Source organism: Watersipora subatra, chromosome 4, assembly GCF_963576615.1.
Source record: "Watersipora subatra chromosome 4, tzWatSuba1.1, whole genome shotgun sequence".
NCBI lineage: Eukaryota > Metazoa > Bryozoa > Gymnolaemata > Cheilostomatida > Watersiporidae > Watersipora > Watersipora subatra.
Genome location: NC_088711.1, coordinates 58395747 through 58408231, shown reverse-complemented (window position 1 = coordinate 58408231; position 12485 = coordinate 58395747). Strand labels below are relative to the sequence as shown.

Below are 12485 nucleotides of genomic sequence, written 5' to 3'. Positions count from 1 at the left end.
ATTGTGCGGCACGAAGATGTTTACTTTTCATCATACAACTATCACAACCTCAATTTCTTCAATCAACCTTTCTAAGCATAGAGGCGTTGTTTCGCCTCCTCGCGTTAACACAAGTATAACTCTACATTCGATTAAATGTTCTCAATCTCGGTGCTGCCATTTCTCAGCACCAAGCTGATTTTGCTGCTTGAGCAAGGCAATGCTAGGACGAGCTGCCGTTAGATAATTTGTAATGGCTACTTACAATGGCCGATGAATGAGCATTTCCTGAAATTAGGCGGCACCGAATGGAAAGTTCAGAAGCATTAGCTTCCACCCAATTACCCACTGACGAATTATATTCAGTGCTAATAATGAAACAAAAGGCTTTTCTGCACGCACAATAGCTGTTCAGAGCTGAGCTATTGGAGAGGTGCGTACAGAGATTACGCGCAAGCCGTGGGCCACATCAAATAACTCTTCGATGTCGAGCGAGAATGTTCACCCTTAATTTTAGCTGCTGCTCACGAGACAAGTTTCAGGTCGTGAAATCTTCGGAGACAGCGGATATGGAAACCTCGTTGATAGTGTTTGTGCTAGGAGCTTCATTCTGTTCCCTTGGCTATCTTCTCACGCTAGCGATGCTGGTCTTCAACATCAAATACATGAACCTCAGGTAGGTGTTCTAGGTTTAGCGAATTTTAGCTAGCTATTGGCTTTGTCGCTTGAATGACATACTTGCAAAGTTCCAACTAGTTCCTGGTGTTTAGAAAATGCTAAGCAGTTTGTCAGAGGTCAAGCGTCATAGATAGAAACATCAAGTTGAATGGCAGCAATTAAGCATAATAACATTATATAAAATTAATAAAATGTGCATTAATTTGGCTCCATGCAATGTATTTTAGTCGTATTTTGATTACAAGTATTTAGGCACATTCACTACTTTTGAAGAATTTTCTTTGTTTTATAGTTTTTCTTGATAAATAAGATGGATGTTATGATTACCTTTCTTGTAAATGACAAAGAAAAGAACCTTTTACTGTATAAACCCCCAACTTATCTGTGCTCCAGGCAATACCTAAATACGATAGATAACGAGTTTAGTTGTCTGTTTATCTGTAATATGTTTGTCTGTTTGTATGTATGTTTGGACCCTAAGGTTACAGCTATTTGCTTTTTATTACCATCAGAGTCAAGAAAGATATCTGTGAAAGATCAGAAAGATGTTTCTCTTCATCTCCAATGTGAAAATTTTCAGGCTTCGTAAGATTAACTAGCTTTTTATGTGTCCATATGAGTCGCGCCTGTAGAACTTTATCTATGAATAATGATTATAAGTAGACTCAGAGATAATATACTCCAAACTTATGACGTAACAAATGTGTCAAATGTACGCTGTGAAAGACCAAAGGAGAACCGGGTTACTTCCGGTTGACTATAAAATACACAGAATCTCTTAACTGACTTCTTCCAGTTAAGGATGAGTTGAGCCTGTTAAAAATGGTGGTTTATTTTCTTTAGGTTTATCAAGATGACAAGCCCTAGAGTAAACATGGTATTATTTGGGGGAGCATTAGCTCTATATACAGGGAGCTTGCTACTAGTTCTGCCTGTTGACTCTTGGAGCACAGATGCAAAAACTCGAATAGCCCAGGTAAGACACTACCTCGTTGTGAGGGTGGGTACTGAACTTCTCCTCATTAAAACAAAATCTATATGGTTATACTAATACAACTTGCATGACTAGGTTTAAACCAAATAAGTAATCGACACAGACTTTTGTCTTTAACATTTTTTTTTTAAAGTCACCTCAGCAGAAGGTGACTTATGTTTAAAAATATTTTTCTAAATCCCTATTCAAGATAACTGGTACATTGTTACTAGATATAATGGGTGATATGTTATTCATAATCTCACATTAAAATCAAAGGTTTCAATACAAATTTTTGTGTGGTCTAAAATGTCTACTGAGCACATTGTTGAAGCCATTCTCAAACCACCTGTTTTGAATGTCGGTTAACATCGGGTAACTGCTGACCATGTCATCTCATAGATGCCTGAATGCCTAAATTATTTTTATGAAAAAGCAAATGAAATAACTGTAGCCTCAGTGACACACAGCTGGGCCAGGAGTGATACACTCTAAAGCAAATACTTGACAGAGGAATGCTCACAAATTCCTCCACATTCCACTCCATGAGTGACTGTCAACAAGGCCTTGACACCGCTTAAGAGCTTCTTGTTTTTCTTTCCATTCTTGTCCAAGCTGTTGATTACGAGTGAAGTGGGAGAGCGCTAAGTGGTAAATGGAAACTGTGCCTTAATCGGTGAATCTGTGAGTGAGAAAAATGGGGAGAGAGAGAGTATGCAAGAGAGAGCAAAAGGAGAAAAGTGGGAGGTAAAATAGAGAGAAAGGGTGCGGGAGAAAGATTAAGAAGGAAAGGGAGAGTAAGGAGTGGGGAGAAAAGAGGAAGGAGAGAAGGTAGCGAGTGAGTTAGGATGCTAGAGGAAGGGAAAAAACAGATGAAGGAGGAAAAAGGAGGGAAAGATATCATCTCTAACTTGTTACAACTTAATCTGTCTGGTAAAATACAGCAGAGAACTCACCAGCTTCATGCGTTTCAAATCTTAGTTCTAGTTCTAACCCTTTTGATATAATTTAGCTCTAATAGGTCTGAGAATATGGCCTCTCTCAAAATTCATACGTATGCACTTTCAGTATGAATATCACAGCCGACCTCACGAGTTTCAATGCCAGTTTCATAGACTCAGTGCTTTAGCTGTTGTTCTGCGGAAAGCTAAGGCTAAGACAAGACGGTCTAAGGCACCTACAGTTTTCACGAATACTAGTAACTTGGCAGTCCGAGGCGTCGTGAGAGGTCATCAGATGTAGTAAGTAACTGCACAATTGCTACGAATTACGGCAACGTGGTTGATTGTCACAGTTGGTAGAAAGTCAGCCTACCCAGGTGTAAGTCAAGGGTTCAAATCCTGGATGATACAATCTTTTTCCAACCATCAACCGTGGTGGCTTCGAACGGACACGATGCTTATCATAGTAAAGGTTTTGTGAGATCCGTGATAATTGATCCGTGAAGCAAGTTGTTAAATCCCTTGAAATTTTCACATACTCTTATATTGTAGATTGTAGAGAAACAACAGATGTTACCATCTATAATGCTATTCTATAATACATATAATAATAATATTTTAATGTCCTAGTTAAAAAAGTGTCTGATCTCGCTGTAAGGTCAGGTGAATATCATACCGGTATATGAAGCTTTTTTGAACAGATGTATTGTCTCCTATTCTCTTAACTTTTATAGCTTTAACAAACAAGATGATTGGTGCATTTTAGGCCCGCTATTGGCTGGTTACACTTGGATTCACCGGCGTCTGCAGTTCCATGCTAGTGAAGGGTTGGAGGGTGCACAGGCTCTTCCAGTATCCTCGTGCCCATTCCGTGGTTTGTAGCCTTGTATGCATTCTTGCAGGCATTCCTAGTTAGTACAATCACCTTTTTCAGACCTGCTGGGCAAATCATATATGTATGTATAACTTTTAACTGACATTGATAATAATAAAAAAAATGATCTTTTTTTATTACATGCTAAAAGAAAGAAAAGAAAACAATAAAAAGATAGAAATCCGGAATGATTGAGTTGAACAGATGTGTTTTAAATGCTAGTAATCTCCTGGTATTGCGGAGGAATCAGAATAGCGAATTGAAGGTTAAAGTGAAAGAAAGTTCATAAACTGAAACATGCGATGGTGGATGGAGTATGTTTGTGTCATAGAATAGAAAACAAGGTTATTCATTTGTCTGAAAGGCTAGATACAATCACGCATGATTTTCAAACCTTGAACGGAAACAGCAAGTTCTCGTTTAATCTTTTTATTGAAGGCTCAATTTAAGATAAAGCTTCCGTAATTAGGTTCTTCATAAGCAAAAGGTGTAATTAGGGCTTCACTACTATGTCATACTAGTTGTTCTAAAAGCCGGCCTCGCAATAAATCACTCTTCTTTCATGGTGCTACAGTAATATTTCCTCACTTTCTATAGCAGCTTTGAAATCACTTATAACAGCCATTGAGTCAGCGCAATAGAGAAAACAAGTCTCCGTGTTAGATGAGAATATCCTACGACTGGCCTATTCACCTCGTGGTAAAAGGGTTTCAGATTTTCCTGCCCTGCAGTTCGGGCGCTGTCTATGAGAATATAGCATTTGCATCCAGCTAACGAAGTTATTTATTGCTATAATTGTTATAGGATGCTAGCTGTACTGTTATAGCTAGCTACATATGTCTCCCTAGACAATGCTTTATTTATAGTAACATTAATTTGCAATTGTTTTCGCTGCCTTACAATCATGAAGCTTTCAAGCAGTGCTTACATGATGGTAAAAAAACAACTTCCCAAATGGGCTTTAGATCAGTCCCGCCATGACTCGTCATTTAGATCAAACATACAAAAGATTTGCTTTTTTAATATACAATTTTCCTCCTTTTGCGGTATCAGAGCCAGCTTTTTAAATTGAGGTAGTTATCACCCCTTGGTATATTCAATATGCTCGATCCATATTATAGCTTATATTACATCTTATTCCTCCAATCATATCCTTACTACACGATAAATATATTTCCTTGTAAACCTATTTTAATGTACTTATCATGCTACAGTAGAACTAATATAGCGTATTCATCTCTCTATGGCAAACCGATCATCGGGTGTTTATCTCCCCCTGGTAAGCCTACTGCCACGCTATCACATCTCTGCAGTCGATCTATTACCTCACTCTCGCACACCTATTATGGTGTATTTATCTCCTTATAGTAAACATTATATCTTATTTTTTGGTAATAAATCTATGAAAATGTGTTTATTTATTGGGTAGAATATCCATCCCATCCATTTCATATACATGCATGGCATATCTGTTGAAGTGTATAAACCTCCCCCTGATAAGCCTGATATGTTTATCAATCACAAGTGTTTTAAACCTTTGTTCTTCATAAGTTTTCAAGCTGAAACATCAAGTCAATCCTTATATCCATGTTTTTAACACAACATATAACCTTTCACTAGTTAAGCACAACACCTCCATGTAAGTACCCAAGGCTAAATATATCAGTGCATTACTGGTTACTCTTGTATCCATATCAGTCCAGACAGATTTGCACTGTCACCTTAGTAGAGAGGGCAAGTTTTTGTGTTTATAGACAATTCGAGATGGAAGTCTTTTTGGTGGCATCATTCTGCTGCTGCTCCTGGATGTGGGTCTGCTGACTAGCTGGCAGATTATAGACCCTATCAGCTGCCCCGCTGCTGAGCTTATCGACAGCGGTTGTTCTTCAGAATTCTACTCCATATGGCTGCTTGTGCTGCTACTCTACAAATATGTCACAGTCTTCATGTCATGCTATATTGGGTAGGCTTGCTATTACCTGGTAATATTACTTGTTGTTACCTGGTGACATTAGCTAGTGGTATTTGGCTATGGCACTTGGTGTTACATAGTGAAATTATGTGGTGTAACCTGTTAATATTTTTGGTGTCACCTGGTTACATTAGTCTTACCTGATAACATTACTTAGTCTTACCTGGTAGTAATACCAGGTGCTACCTAGTAAGACTCTGTGGTGTTACCTGGTTTTACATTATTCTAAAAAGTTTGTTTTTAGTTTTAAGTCACTGTTCTGAATTCAAAATATCAAGTTATTTTGCGGCTGAGAAATCTAGCATTTATTGCAACGTGAAAAATTATAAATCCACGTAATCTATATATATAATAACAGTGGTTATTGTTTTAAAATGTCTATGAATAATGAATGATATAATCTATGAATAATAATAATAATAATTTATGAATAATATTTTGTTGCTATGAGTTGTCACATTATTTCACAATTGTATTTAATTTATTTAACAAAAACATCACATAACTAAACTATAATTATTGGAGAAGATTACAAGCTCTCCATTAAGCACACTCGACTAACCCGCTCCACTTGTCTCACGCAGGTGGCAGATCCGACACATCACATTTCCAGCCCTCGACGACAGCAGGTGCTTGCTACTGAGCTCTGGTGTTACGCTGACTCTGTCAGGGACATCCTGTCTGTTATTTTTGCTCTTTCCTGAGAACACCCTAGTTCTGCTTGCGACTGCTGCCCTGTGCATATGGCTGGGTGTCACAGCCACCCTCTTTCTCATCTTTTTGCCAAAGGTAAGAAGAATGAAGGCTAAACCAACTTTTGTAATATTTCTTCGTATCTAAGCAAACTGTTCGATACTATACCAAAATCGTGTGCAGTTGTCTAAAAATCTGAATTTGAACCGTTTTCTGGAAAATTTGGTGAAATTGAAAAAATATCATCGCAGACCTCATATTGAAAATAATTACAAGCGGATCATAGTCTTTGAGTGATGGTGCGGGTATGACTAAAGGCCGTGATATACCGATTTTATTTAACAGCCATGCCAATATAGCTACCGCTGACGGCTATTTGTTCATTAGAATTTGTGTTTATGGCTATTTGTGCTTATTAACACACTTTTCTAAAATAATTTTGGAGAAACTTTGCTTTCTCTTGACAAACTCGTCTTAAAGATTAACTTACACATATTTTGGTAGATTTTCTCCCAAAATATCAGTATTTTTTATAATTTGTGATTGCTTTTAATGTTTGAGGTGTCTGATTGCTAGGATGTTTCACGATTAAAATCAATAAAACTCAATCGCGATTAAAACGCTCAGATCAATCAAAAGTGTAATGATGATGTCTATAATAGCAAAAAGATCGATAAAATAGAGAATTGTAATGCTTCAACTTGAACCCAATAGCTGATATCAACTATAGCAATGATAACAACTAGTGATGTCATTTCACATGTATTTTTCTTCCAAGGGTTTTAACTGCGATCAAGTTTTTTCGATTTTAATCTTGAAACATCCTGTCAGATCACCTCAAGCATCAAAAACAATCACAAATGATAAAAATTGCAAATAATAGAAAAATATCGATACTTTCCGATAAAATCTACTAACATATAGTGTGAGATCATCAACATAGAATCTCTTCAATTCAATGTTGTCATTTTACGTTAACAGAGTTGAACTTATTTTCTCATGTGTCTAAACTTCTAGATAAGCATTAAAAACTTGTAACTTGATTTTAATAAAAGTTATACGGGTCTGCAAGTATTTCAGTATAATAACGAGGAATAGTTTGAGATATTACACCAACCCTCACCCACTCACTCGTACACAAATAACTACTCAACTTTCATCGTGTTTAACTTAGCGGGGAACTCTAAACAGAGTATCATAACAGAGGTAACAGAGACAACAAATATTTTAATTTCCACAATATCAAGAGCCATGAATTCTGTTAGCTTATAAATAAAAATCTCAAGTGGGTTTGTTCGAGGTGTAGACATATTTGCTTACTTTGACACCAACAAGAGTTAGTAGTTTTAGCGAGTATAGCGGCAGCAGGTAAGTGCAGCGGCAGCAGGTAAGTAGCTAATTAAGTCTTAAGGTTTTATTTTTCTCTCTGCCATAACTTAGTTACCTTTTTATCTGCTTTTCGCTCATTAACAAATGAAAATTATTTTACAGCTGCTGAGCTGACAACTGATTAGAAATTTTTATTTGTTAGTACTGGAGAACTATTTTTGTTTTAGCTTAATGTATCGGTTTAGTTGTACTTTAGTATTTGTAATTGGCGAGTTAGCTCGCGCATAGTCTACTATTTAAAAAACACGGCATGTGAATTATTTCCAGCTAGTCTGTTAGAAGCTAAAAAAGGGTGGCAGTCAGGTTTTTGGATCCCAAAGAAGAAACCACACGTTTCCTCTGATTGCTAGACATTCGCATAGCCACTTTAATGTTTCTAATGAAGAGCATGTCGGAGACCCCAACTAAGAAAAAGTTTTTACTAGGTAATTTCAACTTGACCTTGACCTATACCTATTCAAAAAGAATCCTCTCGTTTCTATTGTACAGTCATTCAATAGTTACAGCTATACAGTGTCTCTATTCTCAACACCAGTGGCTAGCTTTCATTTTTTATGCATTCTTGGTAAAATTTTTGAGGACATTTTATGGTGACTGTGAGCAGGTTTAAAAATTAGTATATAAAGAAGTTGTGTGCCCATGCATTGATAAACAAAGTACAGATGTAACAGCATATCTATTAACTACCTATTTTGTTAAAACATTTCAATGGTTGGACATCGTTCAATAAAGACTCATTGATAATGTGTTATTTATCACAAAAGTTTCACAAAGGTTTACAAGAAGCTTGGCTGATGAAGGGCTCTCATAAAATACTCTCTAATGACCTTGAACCAGTGAGTGATTCAATTTTTAATATCTGAATTGTAAAGAAAATGACGCCTTTCTTATAAATAAGGAGGTATAATATTAGTGATTATACCCAACACGAAGCAGTCGATGTGGCATTCTTCTCGGTTACCTCTGGTATCATGCAACTGGAAAGGTTTCTGTACAGCCAGTACAACAGTAATAAAACCATTGCACTCTTATAAATCAACAATACATAATAAAAGTTTTCCTCTGACGCAGACAAGTTGTGTTTACAGGAAGTGCTTAAATATTATATTTCCTTAGCTTGTTACAACCATCCTGTTGTTGCACCAGTTGTAGTCCGACGTTGTACGCTCTAACAGCTAGTGGAACTCAAGGCCAAAGTTGTATTTGATTTGTAATTTCTCAGCAGACACTCTGAAGGAGATTAGCATCGGTTTATTTAATTTAATAAATGTCTGCAGAAGGTACTACGTTAAGGTAACCTTTATGGTCTGTGGGAAACTTGTAAAGATAATTAAATACATGTGATAGCCATGAGGCGTGTTTATTCCAGCTTCTTCCTTTCCACTTGTTTTATTACTAATTTATGTTGTTACTAGCTGGAAAGTGCTCAAGATCATGTAAAGAGAGTTAATTTTTATATTATGACTAGCAGCAAGCCCAGCCCTGCCCTAGATTATTCATTTTCAATCGGAACAGCAACAGGGTAGAGTTTTGAAGCCAAATATTTTTGGTTATCTGGCCAAATGAGCGGAGAGTATACGTGTGATGTTTGCATAAAATCAGGAAAAAGATGTAGAAATATATAGCAGACTAACAGACAGACACAAACAATGACTAAATGAGATTTATTAATGTAGATTTTGAGAAAATCTAGCCAGCTAGCCAAAGACTAATCATGGTGTGTTTTTTTTTATTTAAGGAAACCAGGTTTGCTGCTACATAAATAAAATGTTGAATCAGTTTCTTGGTGTGTCTATGTTATTCTTTTTAACTTCAAGCTTGATGCCAAATGCATCCTGCTGCTACTGCTAGACTAGTTTAGGTCAAAAGTTTGTACGTGTGTACATTGTAAATGTCATCAATTAATCATACACAATATGTGTACATTGTAAATGTACACATATTGTGTATGATTGTCTGATGTACATTGTATATGTACATCAAACAAATCATACAAAAAACCTATTGCAAATTTGTTCATATATTTTTTTATCAAAACATGATGTTTAATTAAGAAAAAGCTGTGGTCTAAAGTGTCTGACCTGCGAAAAGAAGGTTGGGGTTAAATTCTGCTAAGGAAGACCACTAGAAGGGTGGCGAGAGGAGCACCCAATCTTAAACCAGCTCCTGCAAATAGTTCTGTGCTGCCGTCTGGATACAAGACTACGACAGAGAAAATAAATCAACTGATATATAATACATAATAATACAGTACGTAGTCAGAGAACAAATATAAAAAGTAACTAAAACTTACCCAGTGTGTTACTCTCAGGTTTTGTACATTCTACAGGTGAACCACTAGTCATTAGGAATGGCATGAGGATTCTTTGCAGAGCTTGTTGCTAACAATAAATATCAGCGATTTCTAATTCTGATTTCTGTAGATAAAAGTTGTGAGCAAATCTAGAGGTCTAGAGCCACTGATGGGTTCGGCATCGAAGTATGTCCAGCAACCAGTTTCTAGCGATGTTGGCATTGAGTTAGTGAAGATACTCGCAGAGAACAGATATCTCAAAAAACAACTCGAAGAGGTGAGGCTCAACGTCATTTAAACGTGTTTTAATCCTTTGAGATAGAAATGATGTATAACATGTACTATGCATAGGTTTTGTTCAAATGTGCAATAGGTAACTTTAGAGTTGTTACTCCCTGGCCTATAGTTATGGGAGTTGTTTTCTTTTGTAATAAAATTTTCATCTTGAGATACCAACCGCGGAAGACAGAAAACTTGCTTTTGATGAAATAAACATAATGCAGTAGAATTGAACCATTGCAGAATAGCATCAGCGGATGTATTCTTTGCTGCTATATGGTTGCTTACAGACATGCTTCTTTTGAAAATACATTTTATGATAGAAGATTGGTTTAAAAAATAACACAATTTTATAAATGCCTCTCTCATGGTATGAGTGTGCCAGATAACTTTCCCTTACTGTATCTTTTTGTGTAGTTTAAACTGAGAAAAAAACTAGAATTATCAATTTTGACTTCGCTCAAAGAGTATGTACTGCAAGGGTTGTAACAGTGTTTTTTTATTGCTGCTGAGGGAAGGTTCAAGAATGATATTAACCACATTTTATGAACAGGTGAGCATTGGGTTGTTAACAGTTGTTAGGTGTTACGGTGTTAACAACGTGTTATGGTTAACAATTTGCCTACATGAAAGTTTAGACTAAGCATACCATCAGCAAGTTAGTAACACTATTGATAGAAAATTATTTAGATGTAAATTAGGTTCTGCTCCATGACCTACTGTTGGTGGAAGAGAAGACAACTTCATTTTGTACTCAACAGATTATGGTTCATGTTGATGAAATCCAAAAGCATTAATAATATGTGATGCCTTCATGAAAACTCTATCCCTTGATAACAGAAAAATTGCAATTGTCTTGTTCAGGCCGTTTACAGCTTGTTTCTCGGTAGAAGATTTATTTAAGACACTGATAAATGTTATTATTTAATTGCAACTAATAGCCTACTTCCTTACAATGAACTTTATTCTGATAAAGTATTACTCAGATGCCAACTTTATTTAAATTAGCAGTGAGGTTATAGATTAGTTGAATTGCGTCGTTCAAATAAATTATCATAATTATAATAACTTATTATATATAAATTATCACATAAATAATTCAAATATCATTTAAATCGGAATGTTTATTCAGAAAACAATGTTTGTATAAAATTTAATGATGTATTATCCAGATAAATAGTTAGTTGCATCAAAGTAACTATTATCTGAATAAAATACTGAATTTTTGTTTTTTATCTGAAAAAGTTGTTTGTTATCTGGGTAATAGAGATTTATAGGAGCACGGCTATAAAGAAACTTTACATTTTGAAATACATTTTTATCAGTTTAAATGTGTTTGCTGCAACTAATCTTGTATCCAATCGTCCATAGAGAGAAGTACTAGTGACTCAACTGAAGAAAAAGGTGCCAGGTTCAACTTCCAGCGACAGCGGTAGTCAAAACTATTCCTTCACATCAACTGTCTCGCCACCGACAAGGGCATCTAGTTCCTTCTGCTGCGTGCTACCTTGTTTCATGTCACCTGGCAGCAACCACTCTATGAGAGCAGCAAAAGGCTCTCCAAATGCTCCTAATGATATAAGCTTTAGCCAAACAGTAGAATCACCGACGGTTTACCAGCATCATCTCTCTGATCGTGACATTACATCACGTGTTCTACCCATCGTGACAATTTCTCATGCTGAACCGATTGACATAGAGCCAAGCGTTGAACGCGCCGAACAGCATGTTGTTGGTGAAGAGCAACTGCATTCTGCAGAAAGAATTTCTAGTCCAGTCTTAGCCAACAGCGAAAACATCTATCTCAATGATATGGAGCTGTTATCCTCCATAGCAGACACTTACCAGCTAGGAGATGATATAGATGCTTTGTCCTATATAAGCTCGTGTCTAAATAATAGTAAAAGCTGGTCGTTACCAAGGCGGCCAAGTGATAAGTCAAGATTGTCGGTTGCTTTAGGAAATGATCAGTTATATCCTTGGTCTGCTGCCACAGGAAGTAAGCCGAAACCAAAAAAACAGCGCAGAAGACAATCCTTAGCAACAACAAACGTTTATGTCAATGATAAAGGTCATACTTTGATAATCTAGTGGTTTTGGCATCACAAATGGTCTGCGGCTGTTGCTGTCCATCTATAAGCCAGATTATCTCTACTTATATTGGTGAAAATCTAGTTGTTTTAAAAAATAGTCAGGTGCAATGTTATATTTTTTGAATGTTTATGTTAGATGTTGCTTTTTATAATATTTTTTCAAGTTTTTAAGCTACTGCTACCTGTTAGTCTTGGAAGTAATTCATGAGAATATAGATATAAGAGTTGTCATCTCTTTAATTTGTTATTGTTGCAAGGCAACATGCAGCGCCTTATTCTACAAATAACATTCATAAAATATTTTTCAAAATTGAATGAAAA

General features: G+C 36.2%; 1 protein-coding gene across 1 annotated transcript; it reads left to right on the top strand.

Annotated features, from left to right (window-relative positions):
- Positions 1-532: 532 nt before the first annotated feature.
- LOC137394741 (gamma-aminobutyric acid type B receptor subunit 2-like) lies at positions 533-12340 on the top strand. The gene is made up of 7 exons (XM_068081503.1): positions 533-655; positions 1501-1633; positions 3338-3445; positions 5200-5408; positions 6002-6206; positions 9923-10069; positions 11443-12340. Exons 1-7 carry the CDS (start codon positions 549-551, stop codon positions 12160-12162), a joined length of 1629 nt encoding a protein of 542 aa, XP_067937604.1. The 5' UTR covers positions 533-548; the 3' UTR covers positions 12163-12340.
- The last annotated feature ends 145 nt before the right edge of the window (positions 12341-12485 follow it).

What these genes read in the sequence shown, in the direction of transcription:
- LOC137394741 (XM_068081503.1), top strand. Translation starts at nt 549, where the DNA reads ATGGAAACCTCGTTGATAGTGTTTGTGCTAGGAGCTTCATTCTGTTCC. An exon ending in CAAAAACTCGAATAGCCCAG is followed by an intron (nt 1,634 to 3,337) that starts GTAAGACACTAC and finishes GGTGCATTTTAG; the next exon opens with GCCCGCTATTGGCTGGTTAC. An exon ending in ATCCTCGTGCCCATTCCGTG is followed by an intron (nt 3,446 to 5,199) that starts GTTTGTAGCCTT and finishes TTGTGTTTATAG; the next exon opens with ACAATTCGAGATGGAAGTCT.